This window comes from Rhamphochromis longiceps, linkage group LG6 (assembly GCF_057381845.1).
Source record: "Rhamphochromis longiceps isolate RC_006_pf linkage group LG6, R_longiceps_female_GT1.1, whole genome shotgun sequence".
Classification (NCBI taxonomy): Eukaryota; Metazoa; Chordata; class Actinopteri; order Cichliformes; family Cichlidae; genus Rhamphochromis; species Rhamphochromis longiceps.
The window spans coordinates 20,500,123-20,526,279 of record NC_140562.1 but is presented as its reverse complement, the minus strand read 5'-3'; the positions used below and the strand labels follow the sequence as shown (position 1 = coordinate 20,526,279).

The 26,157-nt window shown below is 41.1% G+C and overlaps 1 protein-coding gene across 1 annotated transcript; it reads left to right on the top strand.

The window, feature by feature from the left end:
* The first annotated feature begins 9,233 nt into the window (after nt 1-9,233).
* On the top strand, nt 9,234-20,776 carry LOC146667887 (epidermal growth factor-like protein 6). Its single transcript, XM_085408538.1, has 7 exons — nt 9,234-9,435; nt 13,598-13,707; nt 15,382-15,474; nt 15,606-15,728; nt 16,175-16,294; nt 18,827-18,955; nt 19,590-20,776. The coding sequence occupies exons 1-7, from the start codon at nt 9,359-9,361 to the stop codon at nt 19,796-19,798; spliced, it is 861 nt and encodes a 286-aa protein (XP_085264664.1). The 5' UTR covers nt 9,234-9,358; the 3' UTR covers nt 19,799-20,776.
* The last annotated feature ends 5,381 nt before the right edge of the window (nt 20,777-26,157 follow it).

Genomic DNA, 26,157 nt, shown 5'->3' with positions numbered 1-26,157 from the left:
TTTGGTATCGGTGCCATATCACGGTCTGAGAGCAAACAGTCCATTTTTAAAAAAGCAACAAAGTTTACATGAGGAGGATGGACAGGCAACAGTGACAAGAATCAAAAGACTAACAATCAGGGGGACTGTGGTCGGGGTACAGTTTTTTTCACTTAGTTCGGTTACGCTCTTAGTTTCAGACACCAAAAGTTCTTGGTAAGATTAAGATAGTGATTCTAGTTTTCAATAAAATATGCCGATGTACACCAGCAACCTTGCATTTTGTCATATGAAGCCAAGAGAAGAATGAGAAGAGCAAAATAGAAGAATGCTTTCTGTACAATACTTAAATATTCAGGGTCTGGTGCTGTAATGTGGTTATGGCAGAGAGGCCAGAACACTGCTTTATTTGTATAGCTGAGCACACCTACAGCCAGCTTTGGACTTTGCCTCTAAGGAATAACCTTCTGAATAAAGCATAAATCAGATAACGTAGTAGGTGCGTTTGTTGCAATCTCTAGACAATCAGTGCCGAAGCTAAGCTAGCTTGGAGCACATTTACTGCATGAATATGCATCCATGTCGGTGGCATTGCATCCTGTTCCATACTTTGCACAACTTCAACAATGGGGGAATTTTGGTAGTTTGATCTGATCAAGGGTGCAGGCCTATCCCAGCTACCGCTGGGCAAGAGGGTACACAAGGATACACCCTGGACAGGTTGACAATCTGATGCAGGGCTGACACAGACAGATGGACAACCATCCACACTCACATTCACACAGACGTGGACAATTTAGAATCACCAATTAACCTAACCCCAATATTTACATGTATTTGGATGGCGGGAGGAAGCCGGAGTATCCAGAAAGAAACCAAGAAAACATGGGGGGCCTTTCTCTACACAGACACCTGGATGGATGGTGGAGGCGAACTTGGGACCTTCCCAAAGTCTTAGAAAGGGCTTTGTGACTTTGTTTCTTCTCTGTTGTTAAATGATCTGAAACGTGTGAAAAATTTGCGGGAAAAAAAAGAAATTGGGAATGAGGCAAATGCTTTGAAGCACTGTAAATGCACATACCAGACCAGAAATATAAAGAAGATTTAAAGTTGGTAATGATGGCCCGAGAAGCCTAATTTTTCCCCCTCCAGACTGTTGCACTGTCTTCCTTTTTTTTTTTTTTTTTTTTTTTGCCTGTCCCGTTTGGCTCTTATGCCATCAGAATTATTGTCTAAAGGCGAAGAAAGATTTACTTTACCAAATTGACCATCCCAGCCTTGCCATAATGGTCCATTTGATTCCACCTTTTATTGTTTATTTTATTTTCACTTGCTGAATACGGGACAGACTTGACTGGGGGAAACAAGGAGAGAAAGAAAGAGGGAAAGAAAAACCGCTGAGAAGAGGGACGGGGGAGAAGGGCAAAAAACAAACAAACAACAGAATAAGCAGACAAAAAAAAAATGCATATATCGATCACCTGGATCACCTGTTGAGAAAGAAAAAAGAAAATAAGCAGAAGAAAATGAGAGTAATATAATAAACAACATCACAATGATATATGGGAATATGACAGTAAATACTAAATGTTAAACATTATTGTGCAGCACATAAGATCAACAGAACACAGTGTGCTTTGAGGTAGGAGCCAAAAAGGGTGTAGTTTGTGGGTGTGATCACCCGTGTGTACACCTGTGAGCATGGACGCGCTTGTATTTAAAAGGTTCCTTCATGTAATGATCTGCTAGAGGGTGTGGGGGGGCCACAGCCCCGTCCACCAAGGCATGAAGCAGGTATGGAGGAGATCAAGACTCCAGACATCCAGAGGCCCCCAGAACACAAGAGACCAAGGAAGACCAACAGAGGGGCAGCTTGCACTGTCTTCCTGCCAGAGCCACCACTATGGTTCTCATCGGGCCCTCACAGGTGTCCTCTCTGGTGACCTCATCTCTGACCTTCAACCTTTAACCCCTCGTCCCTGATTGATTCCTTTGCATACTCTCTGTGAACTCTGACCCCAGACTGTTTATCATCCTGGGTTCACCTGTTAAAACCATCAACCAAAAAGTATACTAGTTAGGCAGTGATGAAGTCTCAGCAGAGCTCCTCATAGACCAGAGAAACTCCCTCAAAACATCCACACATCCTAACATTTTTTGCTCTGTCCTATTTTCTCGCATTGAGGCCTAATTCCTAAAACAATTTCAAGAGTTGTTATTTGCATGTACAATACAGCAAATCATGTACGTCTCTTTATGTTGTGATAACAGTTTCTTTTTGTTCAAGTATAGAAAGAGAAACTCATAAAGTGTTAAAGGAATGTCTGTTCCTTTCATATCATGTGAAGAACATAAACATGCATAAACACACTCATGGACGTTTACACATGCTGATATTCAGATATTCATACGTGGATTAGAACCAGACGTACGCTTGTTTCTGCACATTAATAAAACAAGAGGAAGCAGTGTGCACATGTAGTATGTTTATCATACATGCAGTTAGAAACTTGGTTCAGATACATTATATGTTTGATTTGATTACTGATTCATCCTGTAGAATAGTTAATTTACCACAGACACAGACTTTTCAGTGGGGACTGGATGTAGACTGTAAATAAAAGATGGCTAATGAAGTCATGAAGTGCTTTAAATCTGCATTCTTCCTCATGGTCAGCAGGGGGTAAATCCTCTGGTCTGTTCCCAGATATTAATCTTAATACATGTTCTGGTGTTTAGTGGCTATATCCTGCATTACGTTAATTCAATTCAATTCAATTTTATTTATATAGCGCCAAATCACAACAACAGTCGCCTCAAGGCGCTTTATATTGTACAGTAGATCGTACAATAATAGATACTGAGACAATCAAATGACCCCCTATGAGCAAGCACTTTGGCGACAGTGGAAAGGAAAAACTCCCTTTTAACAGGAAGAAACTCAATGCATCATGGGAATTCCCCGGAAGCCTATGTCTATTGCAGCATAACTAAGGGAGGATTCAAGGTCACCTGGTCAAGTCCTAACTAGAGATGGCACAATACCACTTTTTTATGTCCGATACCGATATCATAAATTTGGATATCTGCCGATACCGATATGAATCCGATATAGTGTGTTTTTTAATCAATAAAACAGTTTTTTTTAATATCTTGCTGCTTTTTGTATAAGTTCATACTCAAGTTAAAAACAACAAACACTAAGACTGCAACTCTGCTTCCTGGTCCCAACTCTGGATAGTCATATTTTGGGGGGTTTAATAAATTTGTCCATATTTCTAGAAATGACAGCTGCTCCATCCAAAGTGGGATGGATGCCGTCTCTCCTAACAAGACCAGGTTCCCTCCAGAAGGTTTGCCAATTATCTGTGAAGCCCACATCGTTTTTTGGACACCGCTCAGTAGGGATGGGTACCGGTGTCCGGTGCCATGATGGCACCGGTTCTGACATAAACGGTAGTAACCAGACCGAAAAGCAGCGCACATTTCGGTGCTTTATTTCGGTGCTTATTTTTCCTGAGCTGTGATACACTTTAGATTCTAGCCAATCATTTTACGTTTCCGAGGATAGTAGGCGGGCCCAGGTACGTACGTTCTTTTATGCAGAGCTACAGATTAAAAATGTCCAAGGCGAAGCGGTCAAAAGTCTGGCTGTACTTCACAGCAAAATATGCAAACTCAGCAGCCTGCAACAAGTGCTTTAAGCTGATACTGTGATACTGTCAAAGGAGGTAACACCTCAAATCCGATGAAACACCTGGCGACGCATAGCGTTTTTTTTTAAAGCCCAGAAATGCGCCGTATTTGATAGCTTGCTGCGAGACCTCACACCGAGCGCATCTACTACCCCCAAAAACACGAAGAGGAGAGTCCTGGCCCCTAGCCCTGCCAGTGTAGCAGAAATGATGACGGATGATGATGGCAGCAGCAGCCGTTCTTCTCTGCGTGAGTAGCTTAATGTGGTTCGTGTGTAATTTACGTTGAGTAGGCTAACCACGTTATTACATTAATGCATGTAAGGTGAACTAGCAAACATCATCATAGCTACATGCGGCTGTCTTCTTGTTTGATGGCAGATACTCCCTTCACCCTGGCCAAAAAGGCTAAAATGACCAAAGAAAAAGTGGAAAACAGTTAAACATGAGAGGTTTAGGACAAAGTTTGTGTTTTTTCCATTGTTTAAGCACTGCTTCCAGCCAAGAGTGATACCATATATGCCCCATAGCTGCAGAAAAGGCTAACATTGTTATCTTTTTACAAAAAACAGCTGAACATGAGAGGTTTTTGGACCAATTTTGTGTTCTCCATTCTTTAAGCACCGGTTTGAGCACCGTTTGAGCACCGGCACCGTTTCAAAAGTACCGATTTGGCACCGGTATCGGATAAAACCTAAACGATACCCATCCCTACCGCTCAGACAGCCAGCAATTTAAGGAGAACATGCGACTAAACATGCCAGATGTTAACACATCAATTTATTCCCGCTGGAGAATATCTACCCGTGTCATCAGTCTCTATAGAAAATCGGTGTCGTTGAGAAAAGCGCAAGTCCAAAGTGCTCTATCAATAAGGACTCAGCCCTGATGAAACTTAAAGAGACACTAATGGATGGATGTAGAGCTGGGCGATATGAGATTTTTTCATATCACGATATGTTTTTTTCATTTCAGGCGATAACGATATCTATCACGATATAAGCCAAATAACTATATTTGTAAGATTTAAATGTGCCGTTGCTCACAAGTAAAATGTGAAATAATCAGCAGCTTGTTTTTATTTAAATATTTATTTCCCATAATAAGTTCAACAGGGTAGATGTACTTAAGGAACATGAGACTTTTTCAGATAAATAAAGGCAAATATTGCAAACTACACAAAAGGCAGCCGCTAAAGCGTTTAAGTTTCAAAACAGAACAAACGAAACAGACTAAATTGTCAATTCCACTTAGAAGCAAAATATTAATTCTAAAAATAAATCTTAGTTTGTTTTACAGAAGAACAGACAAAACTGACTAACTTTTGTCAATATCAAATAAACTGAGAACTAAAAGGAAATTCTCAATCTCTCCTTGTTGTATAGCTGAGCTTTTCAAACAGTTTTAACAGTTACTTTAGTCTGACAAAAGCCGAATGACGAATTAGCGCTTCCAGTCAGAGACTGAGGCTACGTCCACACGTACACGGGTATTTTTGAAAACGGAGATTTTCCGTTTTCGTTTTAAAAAATAATCCCGTCCACACATAAAGGCAGAAATGAAGGAAAACGCTGCTATGAACATGCCAAAGCAGCAGGTGGCGCTAGATTCCTAACCGTGCAGAAATACTGGCCAATCAGAAGTCTAGAAGCCTCGGTGGGAAAAAGTAAACAAAGCTGCGGCATAGAAGCAGAACCGAGTCGTATGTGTGGACGGACAGTAACTGTGTGTATATGTAAGCATTTAAACACTGCAGAGAGTAGAATTAACAGTAACAGTATTGTAGAAATTCATTTCACCGAAACAATAACGTGGCGCACAGTGTGACGCATGCACCAGTTTATTGTATTTCCAGACTTGCTTTCGGCACAATTTACAGTGCACGCTACTCTATTTTTTGTCAGACTTGAAATAGCCAAAATACCTTCACACTACGGAACTTCTATGGCTCTTCCGTTCGACAATCTCTCCGGCGTTGGAACCATCATCTGTTTTCTCTTCGGTCACGCTCGGTTGATTTTTCTAGTCGGCGCACTCATTTCCTCCATTACGCGCTGGCTCCATTACCCGCTGGCTGCTTCCCAAACAAACACACATGCGGCTTGGCACTTGTGCGGTACGTAACAAGTCACGCGACGTGACGCTGCGGCTGTGATTGGTTCGGCTCTGCGCTACTTAATTTGGATTGGCTGACCTTTTTTTTTTTTTTTTTTTTTTAAGAGGACAAGAGCGGCGAGGTCTATCGCGATAGCTTAATTTCTCTATCGAGTAAAAGTTATATCGCGATACATATCGTTATCGTTCTATCGCCCAGCTCTACATGGATGTGTACACATGCACGTCCATAACAGAAACTATACAAATGTTGAAAGCAGGTGTTTTAGTGTCCCCTCAGGTGCAGTCAATTGAATGCCTTTTCCCCCTATCAGCTGTTTACTCTGATCTCTGCTGGGCAGCTACTGCGCTAAGAACACCAGCCCACAAGTCTATATGTTTTGTGTCAGTACTGATAACAGATTGATAGAAATGTGCCCAGAGCTGCAGCGCTGGAAGTTCATTTTTAAGAGGATTCAAAGAGAAAGTGGCAGATAACGAGGACTTCGTGATCTCAGTGTTCTGGATTTAAACCTCTGGGTGCTCTGAAGCATTTCTGTGTGGAGTTTGAATGTTCCTACTATGCCGGAGAACACACTTGTTCGGTTGACTGACAAATCTAAATGGGACTGTAGTTACTAGAGGGTTTTTTTCTCAGTTCTAGACATGAGGGCTAGCGACCTGTCCCGGGTGTCCTGACAGCTGGAATAGTTTCCAGCACCCTGCAAGTTAAGAAGCAGTTAAGAAAATCCATGAACTATGTCAAAAATCGATGTCGTTCAAAGAGAAATGATTCCATGACTTTCTTACACACGTTTTTATAATTTTATTTAACAAAACTGCAATTTATTCTCAAGTAAATCCTCTACACATTTAATATTCCAGAAACTCCAACTAATGAAAAAAATTTGCAGAAGAAGCCTGGACAAGGTAGTCTAAATTAATCCATTAGTGACAACGTTCAACTCCAAAATGATTACCAGCAGCTGTAAAATTAGGTTTAATTCGACTTTCCGTGCTTTTAACTTTAAATACCCCTCAAAAAAATGTGAGAATGCATCTGAATTGTCACTTAGAGCACCCGCATGTCACTATCACATATGACTAAGTGCAATTTAATAAGAGCAGAAGGGCTCACTGTATGTTCTGTGCGATTAACCACCAAAACTGTTCCAGGAATCGTATTTTCACTTCACAGCGATTCACTCAACTTTATCATTTATGACGGACACACTGTACTTTGGAGCGAGCTGGGGTTGCGAAGGAGCTCCGAATGATATCTGATCTCTTTGTGGGGGCATCCTTTTTCAAGCTGAGGAATCAAAGACCACCAATGTGTTACAGCTCTAATGTGGTCAGAGGCAGTGGAAGGCGGTGGGGGGAGAATCTGCAGATTGGCTCAGAGGCACACTTGAAATCTTGATCCTCTCCCACTGCGTCCATGCTGGCAGATGGGAGAGAGCAGAGCTCAACTCCCCCGATCGACTCCTGCACTTGCCACACACTGAGCTAACACCGACAGCGTTTATCACTCTCTCTTCGCTGTCGATGGCCACTTTCCGCTTTCCCCCATTCCCCCTCGCCGCGTTCCCCTTTTTGGCAGGCGGGATTAAGTTTAATGGTATTGTGTGTGACAGATACGGAGTGAGGTTTGGCACTAATTTGAGGCAGACCACGCACAACCATTTTATGGTTTCTTTCCAACTCGCTCTGTGACATGTGGTGGTGACACGTTTGACAAAAACCATCCAAGGTGAAGGGCTGGGTGGGGCCCTCTGTGCGTGTGGGTTGAAAGTGAACTCACCCTGAACGGCAACTTCTTTCGTCCCACCCAGCACCACAAATAATCCAGTTTCTCTACAAGCATCATTGGCTGATTTTAAAAACTGTGTGGTTTGCAGTCTGAGGGTGTTTATGCTGGTTTTATGGTCTCCTCTGCAGCGGTGACACCCCGGGGCCACCTACTTGCAGTAATCTCATAATTAGCTGAATGGTTTTGAAGGAACATGCCAAATATGTGTTACTTGTTGCTTTGAGGCCAGACAAACAGAGGTGTCGGCTGCGAGCAGAAAAGGTCCATTTTACTGAAAACTGGATGAATGAGCTGAATAATGCTTGAGCGTGGTGGGTAGATGCATAATCAGTTTGGTGTGCTGTAGGGAGGCTAACTCATGACATAAACTTATTTTAAAAAGAAAGAAAAGACTTTTTACCAGCTCATGCTCATCCATCAGACAGATGCAGCCTTAAAGCAGGATTTGTGTGTGTGAGTGTGAGTGTGTGTCTAGCCTAGTGAGCAGACCACCAGGCCTCTAGACACGGACCCCGTCTTTGAGCTTAATACAACTGATTGCACTCTGATCAGTCCTGGTAATAGTTAAGGCTTCAAAGACACAGCCTCTGAGGCTGCCAGCAGTTATTTCCAACCCTGAGATCTCAGTCCCAACCCTCGGTACTGTAAGCAACAACCAACACTAAAAGGGGAAAAAAGTGCTAAGCTTTGGTTGGTAGCTACTCTTTCTCGCATTTCTCGTGTACTTTCATTTGCTTTAACCCCAGTGTTACATGTCTCGGTGTCGGTTATTTGTCTTTTGGTTGTTCCCTCGTTTTCTTTGATAGATAATTTTCTGTTGATTGTCCCGTTTTTGTTTTCCCTTCCTGTCTTTGTCTCGTGCCTTTGTCGCTCTGATTGTCTCCACTTGTGTCTGATTACTGTCACCTGTGCCTCATTCCCCACCTGTTTCTCATCCCCAATCAGTCCACTGTTTTCATGTTTTGTTTTGGTTTTTTGGATCGTCTGCTGTGCTGCCCTTGTGGTCTCGTGGGGCCTTTACTCCAAAGAAAAGTTCAACATACCCAGGATATCGTTCCCTTATCTGGATTTTCTTTTCCTCATTGGCAGTGAGGCTAAACGGTCACACAAAGCTTGATAAATCAACCCGGAGTACAGTCTGAAAACAATCCAGCTGCCTCAGACCAATCAGCAGCGTGTGTGGCATGTGCTCTGTGAATGTGTATGCGCTTTAAGTGCTTTGTTCTGTAAGACTGGAAAAGAGCTACTGTATTAAAGTTTAGCCTATTTAAAGCCCAAAACTTTCTTCAGGGTCTCAGTGGGGCGTTTTCATTGGGTTATAAGTGTGGACTGCAGATAGGCACTCAAACACTTTGACTTTGGAGGCACTGTTAGAACAATGACAGCAGCACAAACTACATCTGCTGTTGAAGGCAGTGTGATATGGATTGGAACAAGTCAGTAAATGACCCAGACCAGTGATCTGATTTTTTTAGCTTCTTTGCAATCTCACACCTCCTTCCCTCTTTTATTTCTCTCTTTCGTCCCTCTCTTTGTGTCCCACTCTATATTTTGCGTCTCTTACACAGGTGAGCTGTCACACCTCTTGCTCTCAGCACCTTGCAATTACTCCCTCCGCTCTTCAACACTCACACATACACCTAAATGCCCCTTGGCATGCAAGATAGAAGATAACGCTGCTTTTCGAGCACACAGACACTGAAAAACGAGAACGTCCGAGGATAGCAGAAGCTAATATGTAGTTCAGAGGTTAAAATAGAAACTGTGGTGGAACAAAATGACCAAACTAAGTCAGCAAGTCTTTGTGGTGATGGCACATTTTGTTTTCTTTTCTCTGGCTGATCATCGGGATGGGTAAGAGTTTTCTGAAAGTATTTCTATTTGAAGGAAATTTGAATTTGTTAAATTTTCTTAAAAAACATGCAGATTTTTTTTCAGTTTTCCCTAAAGCTGGTAAAAGTGAACGTAATACCATAAGAATATTGTAAAAGCCTTTTTAAAAAAGTAATGGTTGTGACTCTTTCTTCCTGTACAGTGTGAACATCTTAAATTAATCCACTTGCTTTGTATTAGATCATTTAATAGCCTGTTAACATGGAGATTTAAGAGCAGCTACAAATGCAGCTCACATGGTGATCCTGCAGGCAATTGAGTTTTAATACACATTTGCTGATGAAAGCAAATAATAAGGGAGAAATTGTGATTGCATAGAATAGAAAGACTTTTTTTGTTAAAGACTCGGGATGAGGAAAGTGTTTCATAAGTAGTTACAGTGTACAGATGCTTTAAATAGGCAGCAGTATGCTTGACAGATCCAATAAAAAATGAACAGATGGGCATGGTTGAAGTAATATAGAATCAAAGATGTAGAAAAAACAAAGCCACGTGATTAAAAAGAATTAAGCTTTTCTTTTGCTAATAGTATGAGTCTGGGTGTATATGGAACTGTAGAAAGGTCTGACAAGAGTTACAACCAAAGTTCCCTCTAATTTTTCATGTGTCTGAGTGAACACACAAACTCCCTGAGCGGTCCCTTGGACCACTGTGAGCAACAGCAGACGTGTGCACTGTGGTCACGCCAGCATCGAATCCACCCAAGTTACATGGTTTATTAAAAGAATCAAATTACAGCATTTACATTTATGTTAGACTACTTTTAATTAACTGCTTTAGCCCACTTACAATGAAAATTTAAAAAAGAATCTAGTCATTGGTCTGTGTAGTATGTTAATACTATTGGACGTAAAAGTAACTTGAACTCCAATTTTGAAAACACAACTTTATTTATTTATTCATTTATTTATTTGCTCTGACTTGCATTATGAGTATGAGTCTGTGGTCTGGGAGAGAGTCCTGTAACTCTCTGTCTGCAAAATACAGTATATAATGACCAACGTTGGGCAATTCATTATGCAAACAACAAAGTTTTTTGCAGCTGTTTACCTAAAAATGCAGCCAAGGGCGATTGTTTAAATAAACATTTCAAAACTATTTACAGAACAATCAGGTGTTCTTCGTCAAATTTGATGCCGCACAAATTATTTGTGCCACTCCAAAAAATAATTTCTGTCCACTATGAGATAAAGGAGAACAACAGCCTGATACCTGCAGGCCTGACAACAGGAGATGTATCACTGCTGTAACACCTTAACATTCAGCAGTCGCCTCATTGTTCTGACACACACAACAAAACTATTGACTACACAACATGCTAACTACACAAGATTTGCGCTAAACGTCGCAAATCTCTCACATCTCAAAACACCGCTGTCACTCCTAACACTCCCCCCCCTTCCTAAACAACTAAATGCCATGTTGCTATATCATTTTTTTATTGGTCCACAGAGTACATTTTTCCACCAATAGGAAAGGGTGGAGGGGTGTGTGTGTTTTTGCTCACAGGCGGAGAGTGCTTTCGAGGTTTTCCTTATAAAACGCTGTTTTTACGGTTTCTTCCGTAAAAACAGCAGTAAATATAAACAACAATAGTATTCAGGAAAAAAACAAACATTGCATAAATTTTTATCATAACTCTGGTTTTACGTGGCCCATCAACACAATTTAAAAACTGGTATAGTTTTTAAATTGTGGCATAGTCCACACTTTTTCCGTCAGTTGTTCCGTCTGTCCTGCTCACATCTCCAATGGTTGTACACGTTGTCATGAACGTGGCTTCACTCCACATCAGCCACGCCGCTTTGCTAGCTAAAACACCGGTGTCAGCACATAAGGACGCTGTCATAGCCTGTCAATGACGTTGATTAGCTGCGTATATACGAATGTGAATCACATCAGCGGCTGGACTATGGGATAAGGTGGCATCGTCTAATCCCATACTGGAGCAGCCAGTCACTTACTGACTAACACTGGAAAACAGAATTGTTAACTTATTTATTTTAATTTCAATTCAGGTTAGATTTTTTTTCTATGTGCGCAACACAGATTTTCTGTGCACAGAGACCATGCCAACACTGCGCAATTGAGCATGCACGCAGCTTAGAGCGAACATTGGTTACAACTGATTTAAAGTGTGGGGGATTCATATATAGAAGAGTAGAAAAATCCAAATACAAGTAAAAGATATCATGAATATTTTGAGACAACATAGACTTTTTAAATTTAGTTTTGACTGAGTGAAGAAGTTGTTAAAGTAAAAGCTAAACTAACCTTTGGTTAATGCTGAATATTCTGTTGTTATGGCAACCTTTTTGTTCACCATTTTGCATGCTAACCTAGCTAGCAACCTACCTAGCTAGCTAGCCCTTATTTAAAACTGACCTTCTAGAAAGTGTTACTGCTCCGCAGACTTCTTGGTGACACCTCCAGGAAGTAACTTTGGGTTAATGAGACACTTCTAAATCTGTCTGAAGATATGGAGGTTTTGCACACACGTGTCCATCTGATGCTAACTGCTCTGCCAATTTGAAGGTCTGTCAATTATCATGATATGTACAGTCAAGTGATTAAGAATATGCTGACTTCTTTACAAACACTTGCAAACTATTCTCTGAGGATACTAAAACTGTGAGACCCTTGGCCTTCAAAATAAAAGTTGCACTATTTGAAACACTGAGGCACAACTTTTAGTTTGAAGGTGAGCAGTCTCCCATTTCCATTGCACTTTTTCAAGTTTTACTCAAACTTGGTTAGTAGAGAAGTTAGAGTAGATCTTAGGTAGATAGTAAGTGCATCTAATTAATCTAATTTTGAATCTTATTAAGAATTTTGGTGATTTTAGCCCCAAAGAGTTTTTTTTTACCCTTAAGGTTATATTTCTGGTCAAGTGCAAAGTAATTAATTTTTTTAGTTTAATTTTAGTTTTAGTTATACAGCGCCAAATCACAGTTTCCTTGAGGCACTTTATACTGTAAGGTAAAGACCCTAAAATAATGCAGAGGAAACAAGGGAACCCCCAACAATCAGGTGACCCCATATGAGCAAGCACTTTGGCGACTGTGGGAAGAAAAAACTCCCTTTTAACAGGAAGAAATCTCCAGCAGAATAAGGCTCAGGGCGTGAACAGTTGGGGGTGAAAGAAGGAAGATGGGACATAAAATACACTGTGAAGGAGAGCCACAGATTAATAATAACAAATGATTAAGTGAGTCAAAAAGGTGAGTGAAGAAGAAAAAAGTAACAAAACAATGAAAATGTTTCTTGCTCTTTGTACTAAAACACTTATAAATATAACACATGCTACTGTAACCCAAAACAGCAGTAAGCACACTTATACTGCAACCTTAGTATTATTATACACTACACAGGTCCTGTAGTTGTAATGTCGATGGACAACTCAAATGATGCCTAAATTAATCAAATTATTAATTTAGCAGATGAACCAATAATATTGTCTTGCTTTTGTTTTGGCTTTGTGTTGTTCACTACATATGCACACTGAGACGTGCTCTGCAGTACCATCAGTGAACACTGGGAAACATCTGTATTAAGACTAAACTCTGTTTCCAGCTTGCTGTGATTTATGTTCATCCCTGCTTGTGATGTGATCTCATCTACTAACTAATCTGGAATTTATTTATTTCTGTTACTTCCCTTCTTCCGTCTTCTCTTTTTCTTCTTGTCTCTGGGTGTTTATGAAACAGATTTCCCAAGAGCATTTCTGTTTTTATTGTTTGCAAAAGTGAAGACATTTTCAGCTTAAGCGGTTACTTCTTTGTCCTTGTATGTCCTATCTGAGAAAGAGACGATCTCATGTCCAAAATCACACCCTATTTATTATACAGTGCATTATTTCTACCTTACACTGATTTCAGCATAAGTAGGATAATCTATCTTACTTCATCTCTTTCACATTTAAATATCATTTTTTGTGTGTGGTTGGTCTAATATTATTGTCTCTGTCTCACAACTGCTTCTGGGAAAACCATCAAATGGCAAATAGCTGTAAAACTTTATTGGTGATTAATTGCACTGCCTACCTCCCAGGCATAAGAGGGGCTTTGTGCTAAAGCCCTGGAGGTCTGGTGATGATTAATAATCAGATAACCTCTTGTCCCAGCCTCCACAGGCCAGTGGAGGATGAACCGGAGCAAAGTCGGGGTCTCTGCAGCTATGGTCAGACGACTTCCTGTTGTTTTGGATGGAAGAATGTTAACAGCATTTGTGAGCGTAAGTCATTCTGCAGTTCAGTAATACAACAGCCCCAATTATCCAGCTCCTGAGGTCACTTATGAGCTCAGGAGAGAAAGAAATGTGAGATATTATGACACGTACTTTATAATAAGCTGTAACAACCTGAAAGACAGTATTGCTCTTGAGACATTTTTCTGATATTAATTAAATGTGTATATTTTGTATATTTACATTTAAAGCTGTATGCAAAATGTAAAATGTATGCTGAGAGTTAACTATTCCCCTTGGTTTTATGAGGTGCTTCAGTTTCTTTCAGCACATAATTTATGGCTCAATTAGTCTAGTATTATTAGCTCTGTTTCAAGATGCAGGAAAAAACACCTCACAATTCATTCCGATAATTTTATCAGCAGTCACATCACCAATAAACACTAGTGACTCGCCTCCACTGGCAGTCATACATGCCTATGCTGATGATGATGTTATATGCTTTGGCATGATCGAGTTTCTCTCTTCGTGTCATTCTGGTACAAGTTAAGCTTGAATTGTAGAGATTTTCTTCCCCCAGAACTTTGCAGGCTCTTTTAGACGTTTCCTGGGAAACTCTAATCTGGCCTTATTCTTCTAGAGTGTAACCAGTGGTTTGCACCTTGTTGTGTATGCACATTGATGAAGGCGCCTTTTGATTGAAGAACTCCTCGATGCCATTCTTGACTTGGTTAAATGTCATGACATTGTTTTACTTAACCATGGAAATAATTCTGCAATCAATCACATTCGTGTTCCTCTTTGATGTTTCGGGCCTTTTATTGTTGCTGAGCTGGTCAGTGCTTTCAATGTTTGTAAAAATGGACCAGATTATTGATTGTGCCACTTTAATACGTTGATTTTGTTTTTTCTAATCATGACCTACCTCTCTTGTACTGACATGTCTTTTGAGCTCATGTTGACATTTCCACTTGGAAGCAGCCAAAGATCTTTTATCTGCTTAATTTGTAATTAAATAATGAGAGCCCCTGGCTATGAAACTTCTTGTTAGTCATTTGTCTTAACACTTTTGAGCCTCTAAAAATGGCGGACTGTGCATACAAATGTCTGTAATTCCTAAATAGTTAATGCAATGTGTTTTGTGAAATCCCTTGAAAGTCGCCACTTCAACCAAATCTTGATTGTTTGATTTAAAATTGTCAGTGCTGAGCCTAAGTATAAGTATAGTTACTACATAAAAGAAGAATATAGCCACTGTGACATTACCCTTTGTTTTCCAGACTACTGTTTGGCAATATTTCTATGAGAACTAACTTTATTAACTGTCCTAATATATAAAAAATAATGATAGAATTGTATTATTTCTTCTTAAGTTGTCTCTTAGTACAGTTAACCACAGTGTAAGCCATACTATGTCAGATAATTGCATCAAAAATGACCCAGAATGCACCGCTATGAGACAAAGCTTCATTCAGTGAGTGTAACCAGCTGAGCTGGAGGTCCTCACCCATAGACACCTGTTTAAACACCTGTTTTAGCACACATTATTGTCATCAGGTTTAATCATTAATGCAGTTTAAACTATTCAGTTATATAAACATTTAGCTTGCTAACATAGCTCACATTAGGTTTTTCTCCATTATCCTGTGCACGCTTTACATGCTGCTTTATGTAGCTCATACCAGTGTGCAGAAGTTACATTGTGTCTGTTGTTGTCCGCAGCGGTGTGCAAGAGATCCTGCATAAATGGGAAATGTGTGGGACCGGACAAGTGTTCATGCTCCATGGGTTATAAAGGACCGCAGTGCAATGAAGGTGGAGTATCATTTACAAAATCGTTGTCTGTCTTATGTTTTTGATTTCTTAACCATTACCTGCGTCATTCTGCATCATTTACCACAAGGATTTCTATCTGCCGCTTGAATAATGTTTCATATTGACTCCAGATGTGAATGAGTGCGGTTTGCCGGAGAGGCCGTGTTCCCAGCGCTGCATGAATACGCACGGTAGCTATCGCTGTTACTGTGAACCTGGATACACACTCAGTGCAGATGGATACACCTGCACCAGTGAGTAATTTTCTGTGGAGGGGAATGCTTAAAATCCACATTAAGAAAAGCCTGCGTGCTGGCAGATTATATTTCTCTCCGATCAGTTTTCTACAAAAAGCTTTCCACCGTCTTCATACCATAATAGGAGGTTAAAGTGTCCGAGGACTCAGCTTACACATCCTTTTAGCCTCGCATAAATGTTTATGGCTGAAATTTACAGTTTATATTATGGAAAGTGATATCATAACAAACCTTGGCGGTGACAGGGTCAAGAGCAAAGAGCATAAATTAGTGATTCATGTAAGATTTTAGTTTTTAAGGAGCATTCAGTTATCGTTTCTGTTTACAGCTTCATTACTGGTCTGAGTGTTGCAGAGCATGCGCTCGTGTACTGTGTGGTGGCATGACAGTGTGTGTGACCCTCTGACCGATCCTCAGCCAGTGTTTCCCTGTCTGTCTTCCAGGAGAGGCCGCATGTTCCTCCCTGCACTGCCAGTTTGGTTGCCAGATGGAGAGAGGGGGAGCGCCGCGCTGTCTGTGTCCCCCCGGCCTCCACCTGGCTGCTGACAACAAGACCTGTGAAGGTAGTGCCTCCTTAGAAACACCCTCAGTATGTCACCCCGTTTAGATTCTAACTTTTCACAGTTTTTATTCACCCGATAATCAGACCGGTAACTGTTCAAATCTGTATTTTTACTTCTAATCGTTCTTTCCTCAGCAAAATATCAGAACTTTTTCGCTTTTTCACCTTTGATACTGTTGGTCATGACATTTTAATTTAATTTTAATTTAAGGCTTAGGTTTGGTTTAGGTCAGGTTCTTGATAATCCTACTTAAAGAATAGAGGTTGTTGTTGTTTTTAGTTCCAGTAACTAATTTTAGATCTGCACATATAAAAATTTAATCAGGTGTTCCTCAAGGGTCCGTTCTTGGTCCATTACTCTTTAACCTTTACCTTTGACCTCTACATGCTCCCACCTGGTACTTTTATAAAAAAAAAAATCACATATTCTACCATTCTTATGCAGATGATACACAAATGCACGTATTATTTTCCTCTGATGATCTAACCCGTTTTCAAAAATAATAAGCTGCACATTAAATAGTATTTTATTTCTTTATTTTGTTGTTTTTATTGCCTTTAACCCACAAAGGTGTCATGTTTTATCGTTTATGTTGAGCACATTGAGTTTATGTATAATCTAACGTGCTATATAAATAAAATTGCCGTTGCTGTTGCTGTTAGTTGTCAATGTGACATTATTCTCGTATATGGGAGAGAGTGCGTTTTTATTTTCCAACTGATGTCTGTCTAAAGAGCTAAAGAGCTTTGATTTATAATCATCAACTTACTATCAGGTCTGAATAAATGCTTAATTAGAACTCATAGATGAATCTATTAGGAAATGTTTGCTCAAAGCTTAAAAATAAAAATAAAGCCTCCACACTCAGTTGAGTGTGATGAAAGCATACACATTATGTCAACTACCTGCAGCTAAGTTACCAGACATCCACTGATCTGTCCACCCAGTGGTAAAAATAGCCTTTAATAACCTAAAATGAAGGGAATTACCTAAAATGCTGGAGTCCCTCTCGATAACTCCTGACGACTCCTGTCCTGTAATGAAGCGAACCTCGCAGCTGTTAAGGCGCATTCACACACTCTTTGTGGGAGCTAGTCAACTTCAAAGGCAGTGGGAAGTCACTGTTTTTTGTTTTTCTCTCACTGAAATACTGCTCTATTTAAATGACACTGGGACAAATGACAAATAATAATTAAAAAATCTGCAGGTGTTCCTCCTCTTCCTTAAAGTAAGTATATTACCTAGGAAAGAAATATTTGGTTGTCAGCTTATTAGGTACAGAGACATTTAAAATAATTCAAATATAACACACAAAAAAATCCTTTATCGCTCAGGGTTAGTGCAAAATATTAGAAATTCCTTTTAGTACTTCTCAAATAATTTTCTGAAGATGCTCTGTTTTTTTCAGTAGGATCTTATATGCATCAATGAAGCCCTCAGTAAAGATAATTTATAAGTTCAGCTTGTAAGTGGCAAAAACTGCAGTTCCTTTAGTGGCCACTTGAGGCTGGCTCCAGAAATGAGTTAATCCCTATAAACTCCCATGATAAAATGCCCAATTTTTCAACACTGAAAAGCATATTTACAACCTGGTAGAGGGGGCAAAATCATTTTGGCCTTTGTGGATGGTTTCCCTTCTTCTTTTTACAACTCATCTACCTTGATAATTGAGTTAGGGGTGTGGTTGTGTTGATTGAGAGGTGTCCCATCTAGAATCTGCGAGGCACTCTACCCTCGCATCCATATAAGGTAGCTTCTCCAAAATACTAAACATTAATGATGAAGATTTGAAACTGGTAATCTAAAACCAAACTTGTGACGTAATGTTGGTGATGTCCAGGTTTTATTCAATCTATACCCCGCTTAAAGTGTCATAAACAGGTCGGCTTTAAAAACTAGTTCAGCTCCATAGATCTGTGGTCTTGGTTCACAAACTTTATGATTTTATATTTTCATGAGTGACTTGCAGGGTGTGCCAAAAACCCATACACAGCTTCATGGTCCACACCTGAATTTGTATGCGTTTGGGTCATTCCTTGTCTTTTAACAGCGCACCTTTCAAAGCAATGACGTGAGGTCCAGGTACTCATTTGTGTGTTTTAGAAGGTAATTGCTGTTTTGAGCGAAGACAAGAAAGCACCTTGTCCTGGAAAGACATGCGTGTGTGTGTGTGTGTGTGTGTGTGTGTGTGTGTGTGTGTGTGTGTGTGTGTGTGTGTGTGTGTGTGTGTGTGTGTGTGTGTGGTCCAGGTGTGGACTCATGGTATGGTTTGGACTCTGTTCACAGAGTCACAATATGTGGTCATGTCTTCTTCATGGGGAAAAAATAAGGCGTCATCATCAAACATTAAGGTGAACACACGGTTTAGGCTTAGGGTGAGATTAGATTTAGAATTTAGTGTAAATCTCCAGGAAATGAATGTAAGTCAGTGTAAGGTCTTCTGAAGTGATGTATACTGAGCTGTTGTATCCCCCAAAATAACAAAAACTTCAGTGATGTGCAAGTCAAACATTTATTTGCGTTGTGTTCCAGATGTAAACGAGTGTCAGCAGGATGTGTGTCCACCACGGCGGACGTGCAAGAACACTTTTGGCAGCTTCGTTTGTGTGTGCAAAGACGGTTTTGTGATGGGGGCGCTGGAGGGCTCCGTTAAATGCCGAGGTAAAAAGCAATGTTGTTGAGCAGACTGTCACGTGTGTAAGTGTGCATGTGTGTGTGTGTGTGTGTGTGTGTGTGTGCGTGTGTGTGTGTGTGTGTGTATTTTGTGTTTTTTTTTCTAATTCATAGAATTTTGTTGTCTTCTTGGACTTGAATGGTTGAGAAAATCTGAAATACAGCGAGAGAGCAAAGAAGATATAACATTTCCCACCAAAGTGAAGCCAGAAGTGATATGAATTTTTGAAAATCTCTTTCAAATTGGTTCCATGTCAGCCCCGTAAATGACTAAATGGATCACAGCACCATCCCCACATGTTCTCCTCATCTGCGCTAATTGGCAGAGGAGAGGGATCATGTGAAGATGTGCTTTGGCAGCAGAGAATCCAGAGACCATGTTTATTTGATGAGCACTCGTAGCTCACCCACTCAGCTGTGGGCTCACCCGCAAGCTGTTTTTTTTGTTTTCATCTGTGTGATGAACACTGCAAAATTATCTATTAGGCAGGTTTCGAGGAGTCAGTCCCAAAACCTTTTCGCTCTCTTCCCGCTGATCGATAAAACAACTGTAAAGCAGGTCTAGCATACTCGCATGCTGTGAGGCCATCAAACTATTATTTCCTTCTCTTCTTCTCCAAAGATGAGGATGAATGTTTAACCGGGGCTCACCGGTGCAGCCGCCATGCTCGTTGCTTCAACACCGATGGTTCCTACACCTGTCTGTGTTTGGAGGGATTCTTCGGCAACGGACGCACCTGCCAACCCAGGAGAGCCCCGCAGTCCAAGGCTCTCATGTACTTCAACTACAAACTCAGCAAAAGGACCAGACTCCTGCCACCTGCATCTTAGCTCAACTTCCTGCAAACTACATGGGTCAAATAAAAAAGGACATGCAACATTAAGGAATGATTTAATAAGCAAAAACAACAACATCGCCAACAAAAAAACCACACGCACAACTGTAAAAATAGGCGGGAACACTTTGAGCCGACTTGTTTGTTTTTGTTAAGAATTTTCAGCTCAGCTGAAAACTTTTTTTGCATTTTCTTTTTTTTTTTTTTTTTGAAAATATTCACAGCACCATCGGCTGCCTGTGTAGTATCAAGTAGACAAACCCTTCATTTAACAAGTGCACTGCAAAAGGACTGCAATGTGTATACTTTAATAGTATGTTTGAGCCCAAATAACCAGCTGGAGGCTTTAGTGCCGTGACTCATCTCAGAACCTCAGACACACGCCCCTGTTTGTACAACACAGCAAAGCAAAATCATTCATATATCGGGTCTGCATCACTAGTAATTTATAGATTTTTACCCCCTTTTAATGTAAATTTTCTCATGAAAAAAAGCGGTTTTGTGAGGCTTCAGATTTTGCTAATAAAAGGCTGACCTCTGGTGGATAGATAAGGGAAGATGCTGGATTTGTCCTACCTTCACTGTGAACTCTGAAGAATGCCAGTGAAACAAAATGCTACCAAAGGATGTGTACTTTGTAAGTCTACCATGTGATTATGGATTAATGCGATGTTATTTTTTTTTTCTTAATTTCTAATTTAAAAAAGAAAACCTGTCCAAACAGATGGTATATAAACGTGATGGACTCGCTTTGGAAGCAGCTAAAGCACAGACTGATGTTTTCCTACCTCACTGTTTATCTTCTGCCCCTCTCCCTCTGTTATGCCACAGGGAATGTTTTTCAGACCCACTAAGTCACACGTGGGGCAGACTACCACACAGCAAGAGAGCACAGACAGGTCAGACCAACCAAATACCAGGAATCCTTGTCTGTCAGCAGCTGTCTGGAAACCTCTTCCTGCTTTCAGAGAGCGCACGAATGGAAATTGAAGTTTGCTTTTTGATGTTTTTCTCAGGTCAATTTCAAGTTTCCTTCCGAATGATTAAGATCGTGACCCTGGGAGAGGGGGTGGGCGGGAGGATTGCAATAGTTGAGGATAATAACTGTAATGATAGGAGATGGTGGTAGAGGGCACTGTGTGTTGTGTCAGGGCCCTCGGTTGTAGTCCCCGAGGCTTTGATGCTCACGGGGAGTCGGGTTTGTAGTGAGAACAAGCAGCTGCTGCCTGCTGAAGGGCCCTGCCACTGACCCTATTCATCCCAACAGCAGGTGTCACGTCGAGTCCCCGCCTCAGCCTCGCGCGCACACATTCACACATGTGCCTCCCCTGCGCACACGCGTACGCCCATGTGCAAAATCACAGAGCTTTGTGCGCATTTACGCACACACAGACGAGTGTGTGTGTGTGAGAGAGAGAGAGAGTGAGGGGGGGCCTGGAACTACTTACAGAGAACAAAGAGGGAAATCAGGAAAAAATGCAGCCTCTTAGAATAAATCTCACCACAATGCTGAGAAAAATCCCCAACCTCACCCCCAGAAACGCAAGAAAAACCTGGTTTCTCTCTTTCAAAGCACTCAAAAGTGTCTTACAAAAGCAGAAATAGAAAACATTTTAGATAAAAGGATCCAGGCCCCTTTTACTGAAAAGGACCTCACACCAAGTTGTGTGTAATTCCTACCAGAAACTGGTTTATTTACCAAAAAAATAATAAGATTTAATGCCAAGGCACTTAGGCTACAAATAAAGGACAACAAGTAGTGGGTACACTGAAAGGGGAGGGAGGGGAGGGAGGTGAGGGGACGCCGGGGTGGAAATTTTCCTTTTTTCTTGTGCTTGTTATTTTCTGGTCCTCTGTTTACACGACACACAAGATTTCTCATGGAGGGGCAGCAAAAAAAGGGGGGGTGGGGGGGGTGAGCCGTGCAGTATGACCTCGGTGAAATAAAAGGCAACAATAAACACGTCAGAGGAATTTGGACGTGTCTGCGGTGACACAAGCTCTCACAAAACGAGCCCGATTTCACGTACGACTCTGAGGAGCTGCTGCTTGCTGCCTGGCCTCGCCTTATATAAAGCAAAATCAACATTGTTGTCCCGAGAAAGTGAGCAATGATGCTGACAAGTGCACGGAGCCAATGACAATACATTAACGGAGATGCTAGGAACAACCGTGCCACCCAAGTTGCTGAAAGGCCTTTCAAACAGCACCACTGAAGTGTAAAACCACTAAAAACCCCTGTCCTTCCCCTTACTGTCCTTTTCACTTTCGTTTGGAACGAGCCAGTGTTTTCTTATTTTTTTTCTCCACAGCTAAAACTCGCATTGTGTTCCGATTGGACCCATCTCCTCTTACACACACTCGCTGTGAGGAAGAACATAAGGTGGCGTTTCCATGAATGAATTAAAGAACGAAATGCTGACCAATCCCACTCGGGGGTAGAACAAGCCAAAAAGCTTGAACCCTTGGCGTAAAATTATAAATCTTGTTAGGAAGACTTTTCTCGTTTCTTGCCTCTGCCTACAGAAATCCACCCCGGAGTGGAGAAAGTGTGACGGCTCACTGTCTGTGGTAACCTCCCCGGGTTTCTTTCTTTCTTTCTTTTTATGAATTTGACTGAAATGAGCTGAATATATATTGAGAAAAACGAACGGCTCATTTGTTTCAGTCACATCACAGCAGCCTAACTAACCCATTTAGCCCAGTTTTGACATGGTGATAATTAAAGCTTCCTGTTATCTTAAAGGCAGCAGTGTCCTCTCAGTCACTTTTAAATCACATTATGTGGAGTAAATACTTTCCACTGTGTGACCCCCAGAAGGGCTTTCTTGTCATTCCCATTCATACTAACACAGTCCTGATGAATGTTTTGCTATGTGGTGGGTAATGTGTGTGTGTCTGTGTGTGTGTGTGCATGTGAGGCTGAAGGAAAACCTGATGTGGAAATATCCCCAAGACCTCAAACGTCTTTAAAGTTAACTCCCAGGCACCCTTCATTCTGCACACACCCACACTTCCTCTTTTCTTTGAAATGGAGGGAGCTGTAGTGTAACAGTGACCCTAATTCATGTTACAAATCCACATGATGACTTTGAACTCAGTTTTCCTCTCCTTTCTTCTGTCAGCTCCCATTCTCTCCACAGAGTATGTAGGAGAACTGAAACAGCCACATCATAACATGAAAGCAGTCTCAACCTGACCGGAATTCGCTGTGCCTAAATCATTCTTAATATGCGAGCCGAGCAGCCTTGTTCGGAGGATTATCCTCAGTAGAACAGGAAAGATTTCCAGCTAATCTATATTGGAATGCCCACTCTGGAGAAGGTGAGGGGAAGTGGCTGGGACCAGAGGTTTCTTGGAAGCCAACACACTGGGTAGCGAGTAGGGCCCAGCCGCTAAGGAAAGCAGTGTACTTCTGTTCAGCTGCAGCCTGCGTGTCCTCCAGCAGGAGGGAAGCGTTTGTTTTGTTCTGCTGCAGAAGTGATTTGCTCTAATTAATTTAATTATCAACAATTCTGACCATCGTTTAATTCTGTGTTATTCATCAAGCAAACATTGGCCGCTTCCAGCTGCTCATGTGGTATGATCCATTGCTCAACTCTCTTTTGCATCATTGCGATGGTCTGGGGAAAAAAATGTGAGGGTTTGTTTTTATCATTTTATCACAGTTTGTTGGCTATGCTAGCTGTGTTAGCTCTTGACAACAAATATGTACAGATTAATCAGTCACAAAAATAATACTTTATTTTGTTTCACGTTTTCATTTCAATGAAAGCGCTCTGGTTTTAAAAGGTGGACCTAGTAACCACAGCGTTATCCATGTCATTCACTGGTTTGTGAACTAGCTTTGTCTTTAACAATGTGGTCATCACCATCTTGCTTTTAAAGCCAGAAGTAACCATATTGTGTTTTAACAAATATTTGGGGGGCCTTTATAATGAGCCTGTTGCTGTGTAGGGGAGCACAGAGCCACAGGCTCAAACCTCGACTGTTCCAATAGCCTTGTGGCACAAAGGGTCACCAGTTCAACCTGTACCCGAGTTGGACTTCTATAGATCAGCAAAGCTAGCTAGCTTGGTTAGCAGATGTGGTTAGCAGATAACTATATGAGTGGATCATGCACACACCTGATAAAAAACTGGAGCATAGTGTTTTTAAACATGCTGTCAGAGCAATTGACTACACGACAAGCTATTTTTAATTGCCATATATTTAAATTAAAGATGCCGCTAAAGCAGCAATTCCTAAAGTCAAGAGTGCTGCGGTCCGCTTAACAACCAATCCCAATGGGGCCCACACAATTGTAAATTTTCACTCTAATAAAAATACAAAAGAATGTGACATAACAAACCTTGATATTTTTATTCAAAAAGCATAAACAGCACAGGCTGTTGGCTGTAAATTGCTAATGCTACCCAATCATACGCTAAGTGTTAAGCCAAATGTGTGACCCGAAGACCATTGGGACACAAACTTCAATACAAGAGTGGTAAATTTAAGTCAAAGTAAAGAGTAATATATGTATAAGCTAACCACCTCTTGTTTCCAGATTTAATTCACTTCTTATGTAAATAAATAGATGCATATAAATGTGTAACTTTAGAGTAATTTCAAACTCAATTTCTGTTATTACTGCAGCCCTCCTGCAGTACCTTTGCAGCACACAAGGGGGCCCCCTGCCAACAGTTGGGAAATCACCGACCTAAAGGAAGCGATATCACAGTTGAGAAAATCCAGTTCTGCGATACATTTTGATCCAGAACTAATGATATTTGATGCAAATATGGCTAATCCAAATATTTAATAATGTGGGTGCGGTCACAAAAAGGGTGTCTTCTTTCTTTTATATACAGTCTATCTTTTAACCTGGGGAACCAAAGGGATTAACTCATTTTGGGAGCAAGGAATGAAGAATTTTTCATCACTATTTTGTTTTTTTTATAACAGGCAAGTCTGACGAAACAGATACATAACTACCAATGACAGGAGGGAAAAACAGTGAAAGAAAAGTAGGAAGGATGACAAGTCACAATCGCATTAGACAAGTTTGATCCAGTACTGCAATACTCCTAATTTTTTAATCTTCTTTTTGTTTACCTTTTATATCCCACATCTTCCAGGCATGCTTTACTCTCAACTACAAACTTGAAACAAACTGGTAATATGCTGTGAGGGGGCAAAGACTGTGTAGATTTGGGGATGCCATATGAGTCTGAGAGAGCATTTTTCTGATTGCATGTGCCCTAAATGTATGTGTAAAAAGAAAGTTCTGGCAAGCGGAGGGATGGGCACAGTTTTAATTAGTGCTGTGCTGGAAGGCTGAACAGTGGAATCGTTGTGAGAAAGGCCACAACAGCTGCAGTGGCTGTTTGCTGGCTATTGAACCGAGCTCTCTCCCCCACCGTGCTATCCCTGTTTTCTCCCCTGTTTTCCCCCCTCTTCTCCTGTGCTAGTTCAGGTGTCTGGGATAGCTAAGGAAGCTCTGTGTGGCACACACCCAGACTTGCCGAGCTGGCAGCAGCCACTCTGTTGAGAAATGCATGAGAGAGTAGCTGGCAAGCTCGCTGCCTGGCAGGTTGTCCCACTGGGGAATCACTCAGTGAGAGCAGACTGCAGCCAATTCCCTGTCAGTGGTCAATGATCTCACAAGGGCAGAAGTTGGGGAGTATAGATGTAGACGCAGAGACGGGCTCTAGTCACGCTGTGTAATACCTTCCCATTCATTGTGCTCGCAGTGACCCCACCCTGCCCACGGGGACGCACTCTAAATTTTCAGAGTTGAATTGGGAAATTGAAACAGCGTGTTCTGCGAAAAACTTCAATGGATGGAAATTGTTTTATTACCGCAGTGCTCAAATTGCATGTTTATACACTTGATTTGATGTCCAAATTAGCTGTTTTGACGTGCAAAACCAGAGCACAGAACAGGGTGCTTTCTGTGTTTACACTACTTAGACACACGCAGCCCGTTTTTGATATGTTGTTAAGTGATGTCCTGTCCATCTTTTCACAATTTGAAATACCTGCATGGTGCTCAAGAAGTTCCCCCATTTCCTGCTCCATTTCTAAACCCATACAAATGAGAGCAAACCTCAATGTCCACTTAAGCTAAACTTGAGGTCGAACTGGCAAACCCCAAAAACCTCACCTCAGCCTGACCGCACTGCAACCACAGCTGGCAGTCGATCTGAGATGTTATAAACGATCGCTTGAGATATTGTTTTACTTTAGGCTTTACTCTGTCTATTTTGGCATCAAAGAAATCAACACTGGCCTCCATGCTAGCGCTATGAATTACTGGCAAACCATTTCAGTTTAAAAGGCTTCTCAAAAAAATGTAGTCTATTTTGACGG

Coding starts and splice junctions, on each gene's coding strand:
- LOC146667887 (XM_085408538.1), top strand. CDS start 9,359: ATGACCAAACTAAGTCAGCAAGTCTTTGTGGTGATGGCACATTTTGTT. Junction 9,436..13,597: donor CTGGCTGATCATCGGGATGG/GTAAGAGTTTTC, acceptor CTCTTGTCCCAG/CCTCCACAGGCCAGTGGAGG. Junction 13,708..15,381: donor TGTTAACAGCATTTGTGAGC/GTAAGTCATTCT, acceptor TGTTGTCCGCAG/CGGTGTGCAAGAGATCCTGC.